Source organism: Halichoerus grypus, chromosome 9, assembly GCF_964656455.1.
Source record: "Halichoerus grypus chromosome 9, mHalGry1.hap1.1, whole genome shotgun sequence".
In the NCBI taxonomy this organism is placed as follows: domain Eukaryota; kingdom Metazoa; phylum Chordata; class Mammalia; order Carnivora; family Phocidae; genus Halichoerus; species Halichoerus grypus.
The window spans coordinates 25,546,842-25,569,116 of record NC_135720.1 but is presented as its reverse complement, the minus strand read 5'-3'; the positions used below and the strand labels follow the sequence as shown (position 1 = coordinate 25,569,116).

The 22,275-nt window shown below is 39.6% G+C and overlaps 1 protein-coding gene across 1 annotated transcript in view; it reads right to left on the bottom strand.

Moving 5' to 3' along the window:
- Nucleotides 1–22,275, bottom strand: part of TXLNB (taxilin beta) — a 43,884-nt gene that overhangs the window by 5,643 nt on the left and 15,966 nt on the right. Inside the window, exons 5-8 of the mRNA XM_036097897.2 lie at nt 14,968–15,162; nt 13,027–13,146; nt 9,017–9,091; nt 2,870–2,962 (exon numbers count right to left, since the gene is read on the bottom strand). Coding sequence (XP_035953790.1) covers nt 2,870–2,962; nt 9,017–9,091; nt 13,027–13,146; nt 14,968–15,162 — 483 coding nt within the window. The remainder of the gene's footprint in view (nt 1–2,869; nt 2,963–9,016; nt 9,092–13,026; nt 13,147–14,967; nt 15,163–22,275) is intronic.

Sequence of the window (22,275 nt, the reverse complement as noted above, 5' to 3'; positions counted from 1 at the left end):
GGTCTCACTGATGTTTTCTATTCTTTTCTCAAGGCCAGTGAGTATTCTTATGACTGTTGCTTTAAGTTCTCCATCAGGCATGTTACTTATATCTGTTTCGCTTGGGTCTCTGGCTGTGGTCTCATCTTATTCTTTCATTTTGGATCAATTTCTCTATCTTCACATTTTGTCTAAGTCTCTGTCTTCTTCTCTGCATTAGAAAGGCCAGTTATGTCTCCTGCTCCTGAAGATAATGGCCTTATAAAGAAGAGGTCATGTAGTGCCCAGAGCCTGGTGCTTCAGGGAAGGTTTCCAGTGTGTGCTGTGGCGGCCGGTGTCCGTGCTGCACTGCTTCCCGCAGGTGGCTCTATGTTTATGCTGAGGGGCAGAGGAGGGAAATGGTGCTGGCCAGCTCCTGTGTTCCTGGAGAGGTGTTTCCATGAATGCTCCCCTCAGGGACACACTCTGAGAAGTGGGAATAATCTCCCCACCGTGTGCCCCAGGTGCTCTTCACATCGCCATTTCCACATTGTCTACCCTGGGATTTTTGCCTGCTTCTCTCCAGTCAAGACTGCTGACCTTTAAAACTCCAGGCTTTAAGACCCACTGGTTGCAAGAACTCATAAAATTCAGCCCCTCTCATTTTCTAAGCCAATGACTCTGGGGAAATGTTCTCCTTGTGCATTTCCCTGTGTGCTCCTCTCTCTCTCACCCTTTTCCACGACCACAGCTCCCTCCCCTCCACAGCAGCTGCGATCTGTTTCTCCCCTGAACCACGGCTCTGCACTGCCTACCTTCTTTGATGTGGCCTCTTCTCTTGCTTTAGTTGTAGAGTTCATTCTGTCAGTCTTCAGGTCAATTTTTGGGGTATTTAGGGTGATTTAATAGCTATCTAGTTGTGTTTGTAGGACGAGGTGAGTCTAGGGTCCTCATACTCCACCACCATCTTCCTGCTCCCTCTGCCATCACATTTGTAGAGTGTGGTGGGATTCATAGAATGTGATTATGTGCATTATTCATTCCATCCTTGAAACAGTCCCAAAAGGAAGGTTCTGTTTTTACCTTCACTTTATCACTGGGGAAACTGAGGTTCAGAGAGGTGGAAGAATATTCAGGTGAATTAGCAGAAGAGTGGGACTAAAGTTATTTCATTCCATTTAATGCAACATACACAGAGTGTCTGCTGGTCATCAGTAAGGAGCTGGGTGTAGGGGATACAGAAGTTAATAAAATGCAGCCCATCTTTTTTAAACCTGAAACTGTTTGTTAGATCTCTGCTCTGCTTGGATGAAGTGAAGGTCAGGCATGTAATCGGGTGCAGTTTCTCTGGATGAACCACACCTGGGCATTTGCTGGCTCTGTGCCATGCTGTCTGAGGTGGTGTACGCTTGGAGGCCAGAGGCTGGGCCCAGGCTGTCAGCCCCTGGGCTCTATGGAGAAGCTAGGGGAGCTTTGAATGGTTTTTAATTTTGATCATTTCTTAACCAAGTTAGTGGTTTAGAAACTTTTTAAAGTCATCAACCTCTTTAAGAATTTGATGAAATCTGTGGAACCACACTCAAAGAAATGCAATATGCACATCAGTTTTTTGTGTGTGTGCTAATTCTCAAGTTGACTTTAAAAGTCTATAAATAAATTCCAGATTAAAAATTCCTGTTCTAATATTTATTCCAATATCAAAACTAATTTTGAAATAAGTAAAAACACTTTTCTGCTCTAATATTTATTCTAATCTTAACACACTATAGTGAAAAAAGATTTTTGAAAAATAGATAGATTCATCTTGGAGTGGGAAAGTAGTAATTTTAACAAGTGTCGGCCTATTTATGTTTGTTCATTGAATTGTGAAATTTATCATATAATTTTAAGAAAAAAATTTTTAAATTTTATTTATTTATTTGAGAGAGTGAGAGAGTACGAGCAGAGGGAGAGGGAGAAGCAGACTCCCTGCTGACCAGGAAGCCTGACATGGGCCTCGATCCCAGGACTCTGGGATCATGACCTGAGCTGAAGGCAGATGCTTAATTGACTGTGCCACCCAGGCACCCCAAGAAAATGCTTTAAAAGGATTCTTTGTGCGCTTAAAAAAGGTTAATGCCAGTGCCTGTTAAGAAACACAATTCTGATGCTAATTTTATTTTGGGAAAATATTGGATTGAATAAAATTTAAACATTATGTCCAATAATAATATTTAGCACCTTATATTTGTAAAAGGGTAGAAGAAAGTTTAAAACCCTTTAAAAATACATTAATTTATATTTGAACTTCACAATCTTGTGAAGTAGGCAAGGGAAATGGTATCTTAATGTATAGATAAGAAAAATAAAATTGGAGGGAAGTTAAGTGGATTGCCCAGTGCTACTTGAGGAGTGACAACACACCCAGAATTTGAATTCAGGCTTCCTTCTCATTCAAGGCTCTGCCAGTTATAACATACTACATATATTCTCTTCTAAGAAGGATTGTATGAAATGGTTTTTCTACTCTAAAATTCTCCTCTTGCATATTTGTATGAAAGTTGTTTTTTCAATCTTTAAAAATTAGATTTTTCAAAAAATTTAGTATAAACAACATAATGTTAAATTGCCAGCTCTTGTCTTTTTTTTTTCCTTTTCTTTCTTCTGTTTTTTTAGCTCTCGATGGACTAGAAAAGGAAAATATTCTTTCTCAGAGTGAAAATGTATCCTAGCGTTTTTGGACTCTTCCTGAGATTAATTTACCAGATACTTACCAATAAAAAAAATACAGTCTAAAATCTCATTTGCATGTATAAGTGTTTCATTACTTCATGAAATGCACTGAAGTATCTTAATGAGAGAAAAATGAACCCAAAGGAGAATTGCCTGTCAAAACAGAAAATGCAGGATTTTGTGGGGGGATAATACTCACTTTATCCATTTCCTGTTTGAAAGTGGCAAACACCTCATTGCTTTTTGTTAGTGTGTTCTGGAACTCTTCAAACCTTCCAGAGTACAGAGTAAGCTGTAAATAGGGGAAAGAGTGGATCTATTTTAGGGCTGCTTTCAGAATGCTTCCAGGACAAAACAACATGTCATTTTTCATTATCTGAAAAGAAAAATGACTTGAGGGAATTCTCAATACAACGTTAGTAATATGTTCAGTTATTTTATTTACTATGAGAACAACCTAAGTCAGTGAGTATGAGTGAAGTACATCTTTAAGGAAAAAATGAAATAATGACGTCATCACCATTTCATTATATCAAAACTTTTACCAACAAACTATTATTGAGCACTGAATATACGCATTGACTCTATGTACAAAAGCATTTAACACGTGACTGTTTTTGAGAGACTTCTGCTCCTGATAGGAAGATAATCTCAAAGACTACTTGGTTGTGGGACAGTGAATACAAAGTGCCAACTCCATTAAGGATAGTGCCAGTCAGAGAAGGAAGTGAGCAGGGCAGGTGATCATGTGAGCCATGTTTTTGTGGAGAAGGCGAGCCTTGCACTTGGTCTTGAAGGGAGTGAGAATGTAGACAAATGAAAAGCAGTGGTAGGAAAGGTGGACCAGACATGGGTGGCTGCCATTATACAGCTGTTGCCCCACTGAGCAGCCGCCATTTGCATTTTAGTCAAGTTGGTTTTGTATGTTTCTGAATACAGTGTTCTAGCCAATAGCAGTTAAATGTCCCTTTTCATCAAAACCAGTTTATTATACCAATTTTCTACAGATGGAAAGAATGAGTCTTGAGGAAGAAATGCCTTTTCTAATATGCATAGAATATCAAACATCATATGGGCTAGCATTGGCAAGTGTGTGGCTCACCATGGGAGTAGTACCTTGTACCTCTATCTACCTCCTTATTCCAAGGGTTGCATTTGGGGTAGGAATAAAGCAGGGCAGGAAAGGAGAGTATGTTGCTAGTGACAGGAATGCAATAATAAAATTTTGCTTTTGAAAATGATTTTAGAATAGCATGCTTTGAGTGAATGGAGATTTAATATGGATGATACATGTTAGTAAAGCCTGCATTTTCTTTTTTTTTCTTTTTTTAAGATTTTATTTATTTATTTGACAGAGAGTGAGAGACAGTGAGAGAGGGAATACAAGCAGGGGGAGTGGGAGAGGGAGAAGCAGGCTTCCCGCGGAGCAGGGAGCCTGAAGAGGGGCTCGATCCCAGGACCCCGGGATCATGACCTGAGCCGAAGGCAGACACCTAACGACTGAGCCACCCAGGCGCCCCAAGCCTGCATTTTCAAATGAGTATTTGGTACTGTTGAATGCCTGGAGCAGCTCCAACTCCTCAAATGGACACCGAATGACTAGCTGGTGGTACCTGTGACACTGTCATTTTGAAAGCAGAAAAAAAACTACTGACTGGAAGCCAGTAGATTGGAGAGTTCTCAGTCTTGGGGGTGAGAGGTAGAGAGAGTATGGGACTCAACCCCTAGAACCCAGAAAATCTGCTTATCTAGAATGGCTTATTCTCAAATGTTTTAGAATAGCAGAGATTTTACCACAGTAAACAAGAACAACGAAATGATAACATAAAATCTTTCCACAGGATAGATTTTCCAAAGAGAAGTCAAACAATGGCTGGCCATCATCTTGAAATCACACCTTAGCTTTGTGAATATGTGACAGGGCAACTCTGGTGGCCTAAAATTTGTTTCTTGTGATTCCTTGGCACACAGATTAAAGAAGATGGAGTAAAGGAGCATCAGGGAAGTCATGGCCAGGAGGGTACCCCAGGGTTTTACACACACAGACGCACACACACACACACACAGTGCATAAGACATTATTACTCATTAACTCATTATGTGCAACACACTCTTGACCTGTTCTATTTAATTGTTTCATTTTTTTTTTTTTTTTTTCAAAGTACTGGCTGGGATCCGCTGAATTGATTTCAGGGCCCATGAGTAGGTCAAGCTCCTTAATCCGAGCACAAGCTTCTATGGGACTGGCTACCTATACTGCACATGACCTAGCAGTCTAGGGTAGGAACAGCTACTCCGGGCGGATCCTCTTCACCTTTTATTACAAATTTCATTTGCATTCCTGGTCAGGTCTCTGTTAAACCTCTTTTTCTGACTTTCTCTCCTGTCTTTTCCACACTTCTCAGTAATTGCTGCAGAGTTTCAGGAGGGTGACGGATACTCGGGTCTCCTGAGCAAGTCCTCCCACACCCGCTCTTGCGGCCCTGGAGCCCCAGGAGGCCCACAGGGGGAGCCCGCGGGGCGCATGCGCCATCCGCCTCCCGGGCACAACCTTGTCAGCATCAGCGGGGGCAACCGCACCCAGCTTGCTCCGCTTCTGCCCTTTCTTTGGGCAAAATGCTCTTTTGGGTGTATACGTTGGGCAGATTTTGTTTCCTTTCCTCATGTTTTCTTGTGGCATGGAGAAGGCAGACACACCCAGAGTGCCAGGAAGCGGTGTCTCATTTCATTACCACTTCTCCTGGCCTTTTTCTAGTGACTGTTTTTTTTCTTCCCTCAACTTTTTTTCTTTCTTTTTAATTAGGGCATGTAATGTAAGATTTACCATCTCAACTATTTTAAGTGCACAGTGCAGTGTTGTTAACTCTGTTCACATGGTTGTGTAACCAATCTCCAGAACTGTTTCAGCTTGCAAAACTGAAACTCGACACCCAGGAAACAGGTAAGTCCCCATTTCCCTTCTAGAACTGTTTTTCATACTCAGCTTTTCTTCCTATTTGACCTCTTTGTTGTAGGTGGCAATATCTGTGTGGATTACACTTTCCTCAGGTCACCAACTCTAACACTTTACCTACACTAACTAAAAATGGGCACTGCCTGTTTACTTCATGCCAGTTTGCTTGGTAGTACCTCCCCTCTCACTATTACGCTGACATGATGCATGTTGGGTTTCATGTGTCATATTCCTGCTCTTGTTTTGGTATTTCAGGGAACCATGGAAGGGATATCCAGAGGTCATCCACAGCACTCCTGCCAGAGGCAGAAATAGAAACAAACTATTCTTAGGGTCAGTAATAGCAACAATTGCCCCAACATTTTCAGTTTTAAGTGGGTGAGCGACACACACGTTCTTTTAATGGAGCACTGAATTTTAATTACAAACTTTCATAGCATTTAGGAAACAGAAGCATGTCCAGGAATTGTCTTAGCAAACCTGTGAGATTTGGTTTGGGAACAAGTCCAATTATAGTAGTAGTCGCAGAGTAATCTCCTCTCATCCTCTCCACAGAAGGTGAGGACTTCCGGGTTTAAAGGCTATGATTGCTGTCTTTAACAATTTACTCCATGATCTTTCCCCTCGGGCCGTATCTTTGTGGCCACGTGGCTGGGTTGTTTGTACTGCTGACTTTCCACATCTACCATCTTCATCCGTATCGATCCAATGAACACTCTATTTGTAGTGACAATTGTATCCCATTGATCATGTCTGACATTTACTCTGTTGCCTTGGTTTGTATAATTGAGAGCCAGACATCTCTTCCCTAAGTGAAAACCATGCCCCACACTGGCAAGCTGTTGTCTTACGGCTGAAAGTGACTTCGTCTAGTAAAACACAATCTGTCCTTGTTATTTCCCTTGCTCAGACCGTAGAAACGGGGACTTAAGACCTCTGTCTCCTACCACTCCACTCCTTCAAACAAACTGTAAAATCAAAGGAAGTGTTCAAGGGCTAAGCACACTGACCTGTGGTAGATTTTGTTTCTCCAGGTTTAAAGGTTTTAAAAATATAATGTTGCTACTTTTGAAGAGGAGCTTTAAACATGATTACACATAGGGTTTGGGGGCCTCTATATTCTTCTTGAAGATTAAGTTATTATTGGAGTTTTGAAAAGTGCCTTGAAGACAAGAGACAGACAAGGGACGGTCCTTGCAGAGAGCCCCACATGATGGAAAACAAAGCAGTAGAGGAGAAGGCTAGGTTAACCCAGCTTCGGGCCACATGGCTTCAACTCTGGAAGTTCTCTGCATTCAAGAACAGAGCTGGACAGGGTCTGGAGATCATCTGTTCCAGCGGTTCTTCAACTTTTTTGCAACTAAAGACTCCTTTTGTCTCATACATCCCTACGTAGATCCTCACCTATGAAATAATAGTTGTATTAGCTCACACACTAATTGTTAGCATTTTTATTAATATTATTATCACTAGATTGTGAATTTAATTGGGTAGGGATTTTTGATTCTCTTATTGATTAGTGTATCTCCTACACCTAGAACCTTGCCTAGCACTGAGTGGGTGCTCAATAAATATTGGTTGAATTAATTACGCTTCTTATGGGCCAGGCATGGAGCTAAGTGCTTTGCATGCATAACTTGAAAACAAACTGCATATATTACATACTCATTAACTCATTTTCCTTTTATAAATTTAACCAAACACGTGAATAATTGCCATGCATAGCTGCTGAGGGAGAACTGATATAATGTCAAAAGCAGCTATATTTTAGATAGTAGCTGCTGCCTTGTATGCTGTTATGTTTTGGAAATACTGAAAAGTGATGAGCCTCCCAGAGGTCAGAGAACTCCAGCTCGGGATCACTGATGCATTTTATAGACAAAGAAATTTAGGTGTAGGGAGGTTCAGATGGATTGCACAGGGTCAGACAAATTCTGAGCAGAAGAGCCAGGACTCTGACCTTGGTCTCTGGACTCAGTCCAGTATTGAGGGTTGAACGAGGAACATGGGCAAGTCTAAAATTCTTGGTAGATGCTTTTTCGAATTTAAGGGGGTATTGGTGGGATATTGGATCACACCTTTATGTTTTATTCCACAGGTCTTTAAAGGCCTAGATTCTGATGCCAGCTGAAGACATGACTCTCTAGCCCAGAGTCTAAGGTATTAATATACCCTTCTCAAGTTCATTATCACCACTTAGTATAGAGGAGTAGACATTGCTTGTCACAAACAATGTGAACAATGAATAGCTTCAAATGTTGTCTATTGTACCCCTCAAGGCTCTGTGCTGTGAATGGGGCAGAGATGGGGCCAGCAGCCCTGTCCTGATTCTCTGGACTGTCTCCAAGACTGTGAGGTCACACCTCCTCTCCTCCCGCCCGCCTCTGGTTAGAGAGCGACCACTGCCTACCACCTACCCCACAGCCATGATGTGGTGGCTCTGTGATGACCTAGAGGATGATCTTGAGTTGTAACTCTAGAGTTTAGTCTTTTAACTCTGGATCCTTTAGTTTTATTAACAGTAAGAAACATTATGCTTCAAACTCCTATGTAGTGAGTATTTAAAAATGATTTTGATAGGTTATTTTATATTACTGAGGGAAAACAATTATCATTGCATTCAGTTCACACATTGGAAAAGTCTGCTTTAGGAAGTTTAGATATGGAAATGTTATCTGTATTTTTGTCTGCAGTGATAATGATTTGTGATTTTAAGTTTCTTATTTTTCTTATCTGTCTCTTTAAAAATGAACAAGTATTCATTGAACGTGTTCATTCATGTAGTGAACAAGTTTTTTGGTTTTGTTTTTTATTCTGAATAAGCATATAGCAGTCCGCACATAAACATTTACAAGTGAATTACCCAAATCTGAAATTACCGCTGCCCAGCTTGGAAGGCTTGTGATTTCCTCACCTTCTGTGAGTTTATGTGCTCTCTGTGACTTACAGTCCCTGTAGCACTGGGACTCCCAGCATGGGAGCTAGCGCCCCTCTACAGCTCAGCCTTGGGATGCTCACCCGGAACACCACAGGGAACGTTTGCCGGAAGGAGCAGAGCCCCAAGGGCACGGGAAAGATGGATACAGTCATCTGTTGCCTGAGCCTTTATTCTTGAGTCTGAAATATGGATTCTTGCGGTCTCCTCAGAGCACACACATGACATCACAAAGCCAAATCAAAATTGTTCCCTCCTTGTCCGCTGTTTCTAGTCATTAACCACCGACAAGGCTGACCTCTGACAGCATGAAAACTTTGGCGCTGGCTTTAGTTTTCTAATTTCCTTATGTTATAAATAATATCAGACAAGCAAGGATATTCTAGATGGTGGAAACAGCGAGGAGAGCACACCCCATGCATTGTTGCCCCCCCCCGCACCCCCCGCCCCAACTTCACCTGAGCCTGCAGGACTGTCTCTTGTTCCTTCAGCACTTTGGCCTGAAGTTTCCACTCTGCTGCCTGGTTCAGCAACTGTCAGGAGAGAGAATGCATGGAAAGACTGTCAAATTGCCCTTTACATCACCATGTGGCAATAATTTGTGTGTAAGACTTAATGACTTGCTAACTAACCCTCTTAAGTAATTTTTTGGGAACTTCGCAAAGTATCTAGGAAAGCTAAGAAAACAGCTGAACAGTTGGATTCGCCACTAAAAGTTTGTGGTTCTAATCGATAAAAAAGAGAAAAAATAATCTGCAACTCAAGTATGAATCACATAAAATTTAACCTCCCACCAAACTCTGGAACCTTCTCTAGCAGTCCTGCTCAACCATCATTCAGCATCTGCTTGAACATCTCCAGAACAACCCCACCTGGATCATTGTTGTGAGCAGCTGTTCCTTTATAGTAACTCAAAGTTATTCTCCTAGACCACGGATCTCCACCATCACATGCATCAGAATCTGCTAGAATGTTAAAATGCAGATCCCTTTCAAAGAATGTAAACTAGGAAGTACAGAGTGTGATTAAAGTCTATAGTGAGAGCAAATCCCCAAGACAGCTTGGATGTTGGTGTTCCATGGATTACATTTTGAGAAACACTGGGTTAGAAATTTGACCTATTATTCCAAATCTTATAGAAGATTTACACAATAAGTCTTATCCCTCTTCCACGAGGCAGCTTTTCAAATACAACTAAGGCCCTCATATCAAAGACAGTCAGAACTGAGAGCTGATAGGTTAAATTGAAAACATTGTTTCTAGGCATAAAAATCACACACCCGTATGTAAGACATGTTATTTTTGGGGCACCTGGGTGGCTCAGTCAGTTAAGTACCCGACTTTTGATTTTGGCTCAGATCATGATCTCAGGGTTGTGAGATGGAGCCCTGAGTTGGGCTCTGCACTCAGCAGGGAGTCTGCTTCCTCTTTCTCCCTCTGCCCCTCCCTCTGCTTGTGCTCTCTCTCTCCAATAAATAAATAAATAAATAAATAAATAAATAAATAAAATCTTTATAAAAATAAAACGTTATTTTAATTTAAGATGCATGTTTATTTATTGGCTTTGATAGAGGGCTATGATCTTTGTTTTGGGCATGGGTCTTCTGATTGGAATTCAGAGGAGCTTTTTGTTATTTTGTTCTGTTTTTATAAAAATTATGTCCATAATGTGCCACATAAGATTTATAATCCTTTTTTTTAACTTTTTTAAATAATAGTACTAGAACCTGCAGACCTAAAGATATTTGCAAAGAAGCTTGATTGGATAATTCTCTGGAGTTGTAGAGCTTTCTCCCAGTCTTTTACAGCTACTCCCATCTAACTTGACAATTGGTTTATGCTATTTGCCTACATTTAGTCTTTCAAAGCATTAAGCATAGTTTTCATAGAAACAGCTCTTTCTTTTCACACTTACATTTCATCAGTTTCTGTGTCATTCTGGTGGTTTTCATAATACAAAAACAAAGCTGATTCTTGGTCAGTGCCATCTTACTTAACTTGGGAAACCATGTATAGACATTCGAGTGGCTGTCTAGCCACAGGATTTAACAGGTTGTGGGCATCTTTAGTGTGTTTTCAGAGAGAATGGTGGACATCATGGATTAATCTGGCTAGTCAATTAGGTGGCCATCAGCTTAAGAAGTAATCAGCCTATCTTCAAGATAGGCTGATTTATATTTTCTTTTTCTTTGCTCCTGTTTTTAAAAATGTCCCCTTTTTGTAATCAGAACAAAAGACAATAAAGTCATCATTTAAAAAAACTTGGAGGCATCTTTTTTCATATTCAAGTTTATCTTTTTCTCGTGGCTCAACCTCTCTATTTGTAAAGTGGGTTATGTCTGTTCCTCTATGCCTCCCAGCAAGCAGGGAAGGTTCATTGTTATAGGAGTGCAGTCAACCCATCCCATGGAGGGCTGAGGCAGCTGTGGAGTACAAGACCTGTGGGCTCCCCTCTGGCCATCTGAGCCCCTGCTCCACTGAGCAGGCTGAGGAGCCCAGTGGTGATGGGTGGTTCCCTGACCAAGTGGGAGGAAGGTGGCTGTCTGTTCTGCTTGGGATGAGGGAACCCTCCAGCTCTGACTTGATATTTCACCACTTTCAATAAGAAGCATCACAGCTGGAACCCGGGTAGGTGGCCAGCTTTGAAGGACTGAGGGAGCTACTTTTTTGGGCTCAGACTCAAATCTGCTGCTTTGCTAAACGAGGGTAGGAAAATAGGGCAGCACACTAGTTTCTGGCTAAGGCTGGGTCACCTCAAAACTGCCCCTCGTCTCTTTCAAATGAAGCTCTGCCTAGTTATTCTGTCATGTCTGATGTTATATATCAAAGGTCCTGCTATCCTGAAGGGAGCATAGTTTGCTTAAGAGGATAATTGTGCCAAAGGTAGAGTATCCGTCTTCTTGGATTCTGAATAATAATTAAATGCTTTATTTCTTATTTTGAGAGCTAGGTTGTAGATGGATTTAACAACTTAATCTTTTCTTTTTTTAAATATTTTATTTATTTATTTGAGTGAGAGTGAGAGCAAGAGAGATCACAGAGGGAGAGGGAGAAGCAGACTCTCTGCTGAGCAGGGAGTCTGATGCGGGACTCGATCCAAGGACCCTGGGATCATGACCTGAATGGAAAGCAGACACTTAACTGACTGAGCCACCCAGGCGCCCCAACTTAATCTTTTTTATTAAGAGCCCGTGGACTTCTTACTTGAGATTATCCAATGTCCATCAGGTTATGTTCTCCAAAATTTGTCCTTTTGTTGCCATGTTTGGAAACCGAAGTTATGATTAAATTACTATTCTAACAAATTGAAATGATTCTAGTCTGATTTTAGGTAATTGCAGAGTGCGTGATCAATTGTTAAATGGCCAAATTTGAATGATTGGTCCACTGATTGAGTTTTAAATCTCTCCCCAGCAGCAGACACACACTTTGATTCACGCCTCTGAAACCCACCTCTGAGTGTGATGTACAATCACAGAGCTTAGGCTTTGGAGACAGACACACTGGAGATGTGATGTGTTGGTAGTGGAGCCAACACATCTTGGTCACTAAGCCATGTGTGACCTTAAACAAGTCACAGATCTTCTATAAGCCTCAGTTCTCGCATACAGAGAATGGCCCTACAGCTGTTTTTGGAATGTTTGGGGTTAATGAGATGTCATTAAGAGCCACCACTCAGTTTCTTAAAACCCAAACTCAGAAATCGTTTCTGACTCTTCCCTTTCCTCACTGTCACCATCTTAAGTTCAGAGCACTGACTGTTGGTTTTGCCTGAAAAGGTAACTTCTATCCATGTCTAGCTCCCCTGGTCCACTGCCACGTCCCCAACCCAAGCCACCATCATGCCTCCCCCAGACTGCTGCAGTAGCCTCCTTGTCCCTCTTCAGTTCATTTTGCACCCAGGAGCCAAATTCATCTGTTACAGATGCCAGGCAGATCATGTCACTTCCTTAGCTAAAACTACCAGGACTTTCTCAGTATCTTTAGGATAAAATCCAAACTACTTTCCAAGCCTACAAAGCTGTGCAATTTGGCCCCTGGTCACCCCGTCTACAGTAGCCCCCTCCTTCTGCCCCGTTTCAGTTCCTCCTTATTTCCCTAATAGCACTGATTATTATCTGAAATTTTCCTTCTTTGTTTGCTTGCTTATTGTCTGTCTTTTCTTAGTTAGATTCTAGTCTCTGTGCTGCGACATGGCCTTCTTGGTCTTGCTCACTGCTATCCCCCAGCACCTAGGATGCTGCTTAGCATAAGACAGGTGTTTGAAAAAGGTCTGTTGAATGGATGTGTGACTATTTTATGTCAAAAACCATGTAGGTATAGTGCCTTCTATGGGCTGGCCAATGTGGTTCTCTAGGGAAGCTCAGGATCCCTCCATCAGTTTAGTGTTCTGTGATTCTGATCAAAAGCAACTTTCTCAGAGGTTCTCTGACCCCCAGGCAGACCAGACAAGCACACTGATAAGTACATATTCCTTCTCGCGTTTGTGTCGCTCCTCGGCTTCCTTCATCATTTCTTGGGCCTGTTCCAGTTTTGCATCTACCAGCTTCTGTTGCAGTTCTCTGTGTTTAAATATTTTGTCCAGATGCTAAGGGAAAAGAAATGGCACATATCAAGCTTGACTTATTATTGGTGCTGAGAAATGTAAGATAAAAAAGTAATATCAACACACATGTTCTCCAGGTTTTGAGATTTAAAGAAAAGGGCAGCAGGGAGAATAAATGCACTGGCATCACTTATGACTTTGTATAAAAGTCATAAATTGATGAAGTCCCCTGCATTTGGCATTATACAAAGTAGTGGCTGCAAAAGGTAGAGGTGCCAGAGTTCAGTAATGTTAGCTCCAGAAGCTCCCAACTTTGTGGTCTAAACTTAGTAACTACCAGATATGATGCTACTTATTATGCTAGATGGCAGACTGATGTATATTGCAAGGGCTACAGCACCATCACTCAGTATTCTGGTGATTTCTATGAGTCTAAAACTGCTTTTAATCATATTCATACAATTTATCATAGTGAATTCTCTTCCACATTCTTGTCTCAAGGGTTGTGAGGCAGCTCTGGGGGACCAACCTGTGGCCCAGGGTCTGGGACTCAGGGGAGAACGCCCCCCTACTTCAACTCTGTAGCTCTGGTGGGCAAAACAAAGGCCAAGGGTCACTGATGAATTGATATGCAAATGTGCTCCTGCCTCCTCTACATCTTTTGACCTTTCAACTAGCTTAGTGAAGAGAAGCTTTGAATTCTACTTCAGCATAGAGAATTTCTTGGTCATTAGGTGGCCCCATCGGCAAGAGGACCTATGGGATTCTAGCCTTGGGGCTTATCTAGAACCAATCTCAAGAATGTACAACTGGTCTACCAGGCCATTCTTATCTGGTCTCTCTCTGAAGAGTATGGACATTTTTTTTTTTTTAAGCTTCTTCCCTTTTGCTTTTGCCTGAACCTCCACTCTGGAGTACGATTGATCTTGGTGACAAGATAAAATGATACTATGGCATTTTGGCTTACTGTGAGGGGTGTCTTGATTTACCTAACTGCTGCTTCCGTGTGCTATTGGCTCAGTTTTTCTCTTGATAAAATCTTAGCATGTTGCCAACAGAGCCACTCTGATTATGTTCTGTGACATTTAAGGCAGACATTTAAAATTTGGGTGGGATGGGGTAAATTATGATATATAAAAACCCTGAGAGGGCTTTTGGAGTCTTAAAAATATATTAAATATTAAGATATAATTTTGGAATTATAAAAGATCCTCATAGTGTCCCTAATGTAAAATATTAAAAGCAAAACTCTTTTGGCTTTTGTGACTATGGGTAAGTGATTTAATCTCAGCCTCTGCTTCCCACCCATATAATGTGGATATGGTATTATCGAATGCATAAGATTGTTGAAACAATGAAGTGACATATTGTATGTAAAGTACAGTACTCAGCACCTTTCCTGGCATAAACTCAGCACTGAATAAATAATACCATTAATATTATAATTATTATATTATTAATACTATTATTGGTTTGCGGGGCATATAGAACACAGATGGTTCATTTAGTTGACATGATGATTCTTAAGAGGGAGTCTATGAGATATTTCCTAGTTCTGTAGAAAGTGTTTTTAAAAAGCTGAGAAATACTATTTTCAAGGATAACGTGCTCACGGCCTACTACTTCCTATTTATTGCCTTTGCTTTGCAATGATTCCAGTTTCAAAGAAATCCCATATGGCTTTCAGCCAGGTCTTTTGCAATACCACCTGTTTTTATTTTGGCTAGTAAAAGAAATCCAATCCTAAATATTAATCAATTGAGAGGGCTGGCCATAACTTTCTTATTAATCAAGTCCCCCACCTTCACAGCCCAGATCTGGATCTATATATAGTGCCCCTAAGTTGTTTGATGTGGTTCTCACCTCCTCTCTAAGCTCATACTGGTCAATGATGCTTTTCAGTTTCTCTGCAAGCTCTGTATTCTCCTGACACAGCTTCATATTTCGCTCACTCTGCTGTTCAATCTGGGCCTGGATATCCGTCAGAGTGGTCTGGAAATGACTTGTGATATCCTTCCTTTTCTCTTCTTCCTCTCGTGCCCGCTGAAGGGTTTCCTCCTGTGTATAAAAAGCAAAGTCTTTTGTTAGGCTGGTTTACGTGCAACTCAGGGTTAGGTCAATGAAAGGAGATCAGTGTGCAGGGTTAAGTAGGATATTTTTTTCTCAGTTCTCTGGAGCTAACCTTGCTCAGCCCCAAAATAAATGTATGAGCAAAAGTTTCAGTTGTAAATACACAGTTACTCAGAGCAGGTGCAATGAAGGCCTTGAAATTGATAGTTGGTGATGAATAGGCTTGTTTTAAAGATGACGGGTCGTCTCCCACTGAGTGCATACACTACCACTTTCTAACAAACATGCAGTAACAGGGTTTTGATCTCTTGGCTGTGGCCTGGAAAAAATGCCACTCAGCTTTACTGATGGATGAGACAGATCCTGTGTTTCCTTGGTTTGGCAGAGAAAGAAGAATAATAGATCTTATATTCCTCTATTAAAAAAAAAAAAAAAACTATGGCATGTTAACCACGTAATTGTATTACCCAAGTTTAGTAAATATAAGTGATCACAATATAAACTTTTTCTTAGTAAGAAGAACTTTCATCAACAAGCTTGAAAAGGAAACGAAGATAGCTATAGATCAATGATAGCAATTCAAGAATGTAAAAAGAAATCTTAGAAAATTTGCTGTATATTTTATTTCTGAAAGAACAATCAGCCCACATGTCACACAGGGTAATTGAAATGTTCAATATAAAGTTTGAATCTGAAAGCAATTTTAAGTTCCAAATTTACTTTAACTCTGAAATGAAACATCTAATTTCTCCCTCTTCCACTTTGTTAACATTCAAGAATTGGAAATTAACTTTTATATCATTTCTGTTCTCTTTTCTCCTAAATCAAAACACTCCCTTCATTGCTAACTACCAACAATGTGCCCAAATTTCCCCCATATCTATATTGAGAATTATTTGCTTTGTGATGATTCCTCTCATTCATTTAGAATCAAAGGGTTTAATCTTGCTATATCATACCAAAGATAGAGACACTGCTGAAAAATGATATAGACATTTTAGGATGCCTTTCAGTTCTGATTAATTATTATTATGAAAGCTTGCTTCATGCTTGGCAAGTAAAATTATACTTAATTTAGTTGCCTCCTGTGATCAAATTATGTAACAGGATTTTTAAAAAGAAATAATGATTTAAATAGAAGTAATTGTGCAAATCCTTATTATGATAGTAGAATAATGTGATCAAAATAAAAACTGATGCTAAGAATTATGCTCTGAAAATACATTAATTTATCATTAGGTATCCTCTTTCCTCTACAATATTAACATATTCTCCTACTCCAATAAAACTCCTGCTATCTGAATCATAATTAAGTCATAAAACCATTTCTTAGGGGTATTGTAGGAAATAGCGACGCTTCCTAATCTGAAGACATTAACTGAGATGTTATTTCCCTGATCTTTGTATGCTAACACTCACTTTATATATATTTCACTAAGCATGATTATAACCATCTGCTAAGAGTCACTGAATATACATATGATAGTGATTGTCTCCTTGCTGCTTCAGCTTAGCTTAGAAGTCAACAGGTTCCTAGCTGTAGAACTATGGACCATGATCTGAATGCCATTTGCATTTATAACTATTCCATCCATGAATGAATGAGTAAATGAAAGAACCATCCCAGGATAGTCAGCAGGTTTGAACTTGTCACTGGCAACTGGCTACAGAAAGAAGGTGTAGGTGTCAGCATGGTTTAAACACAGGTCAAACCATCATAGTGCTGAATCCTGGCCTACAAAGTAGCATTTTGCACTTCACAGTACGTTGTTTCTCAATGAGAGAAAAAGACATCTAGCAAAGTCTTATAACATTTGATTCTATTGGTAAAGAATTTGGAATCATTTGGATGATGTCAGAGAAAAAAATTTCCTTATCAAGCACATTATTCAAAATGGAAATTAATAATGCAAATAAGATTGAATGGCAAAGTCTGAAATAACTAAGAAAATGGGCTGTGCAAGCAGCACTGTGCATCTTAGAACTGGTGCTGTGCCTGGCCCACGATTCATAAATATTCAGGAAATGTTTATTCAGTGAATCAATAAATTATTAATTTACATACAGACATGAGTAACATGGACTAGGTGAGTCTTATAGTCCTTTCCATGTTAAAATTCTGTGATATTCTGATAACAAATCTTACTTATTCATTTACTAAAATCATATTCCCTGAAACACTTACCCATCTCTTACTGGCAAGTTCTTTCTCAGTATAGTTTGAAGTTCACATTTATTGCTTCAAATATATGAGTATTTTGTTGAAATAAACCCATGTCTCAGACCTTCACTGGTCTTTTTCTAAATTATCCTAAATTGTGAGCTTTTGTGGGTTTTTTTTTTTTTTTGACTCACTGAAGAATCAATTTTAATAAAGAATAGTAATAGTTAAGTTTTTTTTTGGTGGAAGAGCCTGGCACGCATTCTTTTTCTATATCTTCCCAAGCTCCTAGCACATGGATTTTAGATGCAGATATACTTAGGTTGTTTTACTAATACCACTCATACCACTTTGACCCTTCTACAGATAATAAGTATAAGGTGTGGACAAAATGCAAGAACAACTACTTAAAAACACTGGAGAACTGGAGATAGAATCAAGCAAATTCTAGAGGGAAGTTGACACCTGTAAAAAGGGAATGGTATACTGTAAGTTTCTCTCTCTCTCTCTCTCTTTTTTCCTAGCTTTTAGCTTGAATGAAGACTGAAATTATCAGCTGCATGGGTTGGGTAAAACTCTCATAGAAAACCTACCTACCATTTTTCTGATGTGAAGAATGAAGGGTTCTGGGCAGCTATAGCTCCTGGAAGATGAGGGGAGATTCCCAAAAAAGAGAGGGAGAGAAAGAGCCCTAAATTCTGTGGATAAATTCTGCCCAAATCTTTGGCTGACCCTGAACCACACATGCAGGGCAGGCTCAAAGCAGCCTAATTGAGAAAAAAGAAATGAACTGAGTTTGAGCTGCTGCCCAAGAGAGGGGATTTGCAATTTGACTCTAATCGAGTTAAATGCCTTCTTAAAAAGAATGATAAAAACAACATTCTTGGGCGCCTGGGTGGCTCAGTTGGTTAAGCGACTGCCTTCGGCTCAGGTCATGATCCTGGAGTCCCAGGATCGAGTCCCGCATCGGGCTCCCTGCTCAGCAGGGAGTCTGCTTCTCCGAACTCTGACCCTCCTCCCTCTCATGCTCTCTGTCTCTCATTCTCTCTCTCTCAAATTAAAAAAAAACAAAACAAACAACAACAACAACAACAACAAAACAACATTCTCAAGGAGTATAGTAGAATCCATATGCTCCACAACACAACAGCTGCAAAATCCAGGATACAGTCTACAGTGACTTGATGTATGAAGAATTAAGAAAATGTGACCCATTCTCATAAGGAAAGATAATCAGAGAAGGCCTATTCCATATTGACCCAGATGTGGAATTAGCAAATGAGAATTTAAAATAGGTATTATAAGTATGCTTAATGATTATAAAGGAAAGTATTATCTTAATGAATGAAAAGATAGGAAATCTCAAGAGAGAAAAAAAATCTATAAGAAAGAACCAAATGGAAATTCTGGAGTTAAAGTAACAAAATATGAAATTTACAGATCACTGGGTGGACTTAGAGCAGAATGGAGATGACAGAGAAAAGAATCAGTGAATGTGAAGCTAAACCAATATAAATGATCTAATCTGAAGATAGAAGAAAAAAGATTGGTGAAGAACATATGAGAGACCAAAGGACCTATGGGACAATAGCAAAAGGTCTAACAGGGGTGTCTGGGTGGCTCAGTTGGTTAAGTCCCCAGGGTCCTGGGATCAAGCCCTGAGCTTAGGGCTCCCTGCTAAGTGGGGAGTCTGCTTCTCCCTCTGCCCCTCCCCCCTGCTTGTTCTCTCTCTGAATAAATAAACGAATAAATAAAATCTTAAGAAAAAAAGGCCTAACACACATGAAGTTAGAATCTTAGAAGGAAAGGAGAGAGAATGAGACATAAAAAATACTTGAAGAAAAATGGTTGAAACTTTACCAAAATTGGTGAAAGACATAAATTACAGATACAAGAAACTCAGCCAATCCCAAATAGGATAAGTATGAAGAAAACTGCAGCTAAATATAAAGAAGTCAAAATTCTGAAAACCAAAGATCAGTAGAAAAACCTTGAAAGTAGCCAGAGTTAAATGGCATATTGCATACTGGGGGACAACAATTCAAATTATTGTTGATTTTCATCAGAAATTGTGGAGGTTAGATTACAGAATGCAGAACCTATAAAAGGCTGAGAGAGAGAAAGAAAAAAATAACCCTTGCCAACCCAGAATTTTATATCCAATGACTATAGCCTTCAAAAATAAAAGCAAAATAAAGACATTTTAATGATTAAAAAAAAAGAAATAAGAGAATTAATTGCCAGCAGACTAGTATAAGAAATACTAAAGGGAGTTCTTCAAGCTGAAGGGAATGACACCAGACAGAAAGTTGAAGGTTCAGGAGGAATAAAAAGTGTCAGAAATGGTAAATATCTGGGTAAATAAAGAAGACAGTTTTTGCCTTTAATTTTTAAAGAAATGTAATAGGATCATTTAAAGTAAAAATTATAACATTGCCTCATGGGCTTTATAAATGTATGTAAATGTAATACATATAACAATTATAGTTTGAAGGGAGGGGTCAGTAAATGGACCTATTTAGGTTGCAGTGTTTCTACACATTACATAAAGTGAGACGGTATTAACTCCAGGTAGACTGGAAAGTTAAGAATGTTTAAGTAATTACAGCACAACCACTGAAAATACAAAGAAGTATAACCAAGAGATAAATTAGAATGGAATTTTTAAAATATTCAAATAATGCAAAGGAAAGTGGGAAAAGAACAGAGGACCAGAAAACAGAGATGGCAAATAGTGAATAAATAATAAAATAGTAGAAGCATATCCAACCACACTGATAATTACACTGTATGTTAATGGACTAGTACTCTAACAGATAGATATCATAAGAATGAAAATAAGTAAGGTCTAACTATATACTGTCTACAAGAGGCTCACTTTAAATATAAAGGCCCAGGTTTGGAAATAAGGATGGAAAGAGATATGCCATGCAAACAATAAGAATAAGAAAACTGGAGGGGCTTTATTGATATCAGATAATGTAGACATCAAGTAAAGATTATTACCAAAGGACATTTCATAGTGATAACACAATTTATCAAAGAGACATAACAATCACAAATGTGTATACCTGTCAAATTAATACTTCAAAATACACGAAGCAAACATCTACATAATTAAAAGAAGTAGACCGTTCCCCAATTATACTAGATTTTAAATTATACTAGGAGATTTCCTCAACAATTGACAGAACAACTAGACAAAAATTCAGTAAAAACCTAAATGATCTAGGGCTAATTGTTGCTTATGCAAAATTATACCTAACATTTGAAGAACACACCTTCTTTCCAAGTGTGTATAGCATGTTTGTCAAGATAGACCATGTATGATGGGCTATAAAAATTAAGCAACACTTCTAAATAATCCATGGGTTAAAGAAAAACTGAGGAGGAAGCCGGAAAAATGTTTTGAATTTGAAGCCTGATTTTGATAATATATGCATGACCTTGGACAACTGATTTGGATTGCTGAGTCTCAGTTTATTCAGCAATAAAATGGAGCTATTAACCCTTGCAAGGTTGTTGTGAAGATTAAATAACATGTTATTTAGCGCATTTAGCACAAGTCCTGGCACAATAATGATACTTAACTTCATTGTCCATAACTGGAGGCCATTAGTGAGGCTGTGTGGCTATACTCATAGGGTCTCCTGCCACTTCCATCATTCTGTCTTTGGATGCTATCCAAAGAGCACAAGCTACATCATCCCATTCTTTATTTTATTTATTTCTTTATTTATTTTAGGGGGGGAGGGGCAGGGGGAGAGAGAGAATCTTTTTTTTTTTTTAAAGATTTTATTTATTTATTTGACAGAGAGAGACACAGCGAGAGAGGGAACACAAGCAGGGGGAGTGGGAGAGGGAGAAGCAGGCTTCCCGCCGAGCAGGGAGCCCGATGCGGGGCTCGATCCCAGGACCCTGGGATCGTGACCTGAGCCGAAGGCAGACGCTTAACAACTGAGCCACCCAGGCGCCCCGAGAGAGAGAATCTTAAGTAGGCTTCATGCCCAGCCTGCAGCCCCACACAGGGCTGGATCTCATGACCCTGAGATCACCACCTGAGCCAAAATTCAGAGTTAACCGACTGAGCCACCCAGGCGTTCCATCCCATTCTTTAAACATCTTCGTTGATAATCTTTCCACTATATCGGACTTAGTTTTTATCTCCTTACAATATATCACTACTTATGGAAACAAACAGTGCTGTTTACTTGAGTATGTACGTCGAATACTGCTCCCATCCCCAGGCCCCCATTTAACCGGCATTTCTGATTGTCGCTAGTGCAATGATTGAAGACATGCCAGAAGCCCTTCTCCTACAACTTGTGATCTGAGAGTTATAGTTCATCCTGCTGGCCTTCCATTTCCCAGATATCTGAAACCAGTCTGGAATATGAAGAGCCATGGTTCTCTTCCAGCTTTCTTCCCAAGTCTGTTGTGCAAACTCAGCAGTGATCTTAATCTCTCTGCCTCTTAAAGGATCTCCTTTTAAACGTATGTAATAATAACTATCTCACAGAAATATTGGTGTCTAATTAATTATTGTTTGTCAAAAGCTTTAAGATCTTCGGCTGGAAAGGGGATTGTGGATGCCTGCAGTATTCTCTTGGAGAGCCTGCATCTTGCTTCATTGAATGGAGCTAGTGTCTGTGTGTAATCAAATTAGGCATACTGCTATAGGCTTATGCTGTAATTAATGAAACCCATGCAGACTGAATGGAGTGATCGTCTATTATTTTTAGATTGAATGATTAAGTCTGAAGAGCTTCAGTGTTTTTTCAAGCAGCTTCTTTTTCAGCTGACTATTGACATTTTGGTTCTCAATCTTGCTGTTAGCTTTGTGTCCATTTTTCTCGTGTCCTGCAGATTTCATTATAATACAAAAACTGTTGAATTTTTACAAATTCGTATTTTAAAGAGTAGAACTGAGTCTTATCTTG